At 64.6% G+C, this 246-nt stretch overlaps 1 protein-coding gene across 1 annotated transcript in view; it reads right to left on the bottom strand.

Annotated features, from left to right (window-relative positions):
• The window catches only part of LOC104275804 (trinucleotide repeat-containing gene 18 protein-like), a gene marked incomplete at both ends in the record, with an annotated part of 7,500 nt that overhangs the window by 5,993 nt on the left and 1,261 nt on the right, over positions 1–246 (bottom strand). The window contains 1 exon segment of the mRNA XM_009871857.1: positions 2–242. Within this exon segment, the coding sequence (XP_009870159.1) occupies positions 2–242 (241 nt within the window).

Raw genomic sequence — 246 nt, forward strand, 5'->3', positions numbered from 1 at the left:
GCCGGGAACTCCCTGCTCTCGGGAGAGCCCAGCCCCGGCCGGCTGAGGAAAGGCTCCGAAGTGACCTGCCTCTTCAGTGCCATGGAGTTCGCTCTGATCACGGAGCCCTTCTCCCTCAGAGCCTCCATCCTTTTGGCATCGCCGTGGCAAGAAAAGTCCTGGGACAAGAGCGCGCGGGAAGCGTCTGCGAGGCACCGCTCCGTGGGCGACTGCAGCACCCCCACCTTGCTGAGGTCCTTGTCCTTC

This window comes from Apaloderma vittatum, unplaced genomic scaffold, assembly GCF_000703405.1.
Source record: "Apaloderma vittatum isolate BGI_N311 unplaced genomic scaffold, ASM70340v1 scaffold26306, whole genome shotgun sequence".
Taxonomy (NCBI): Eukaryota; Metazoa; Chordata; class Aves; order Trogoniformes; family Trogonidae; genus Apaloderma; species Apaloderma vittatum.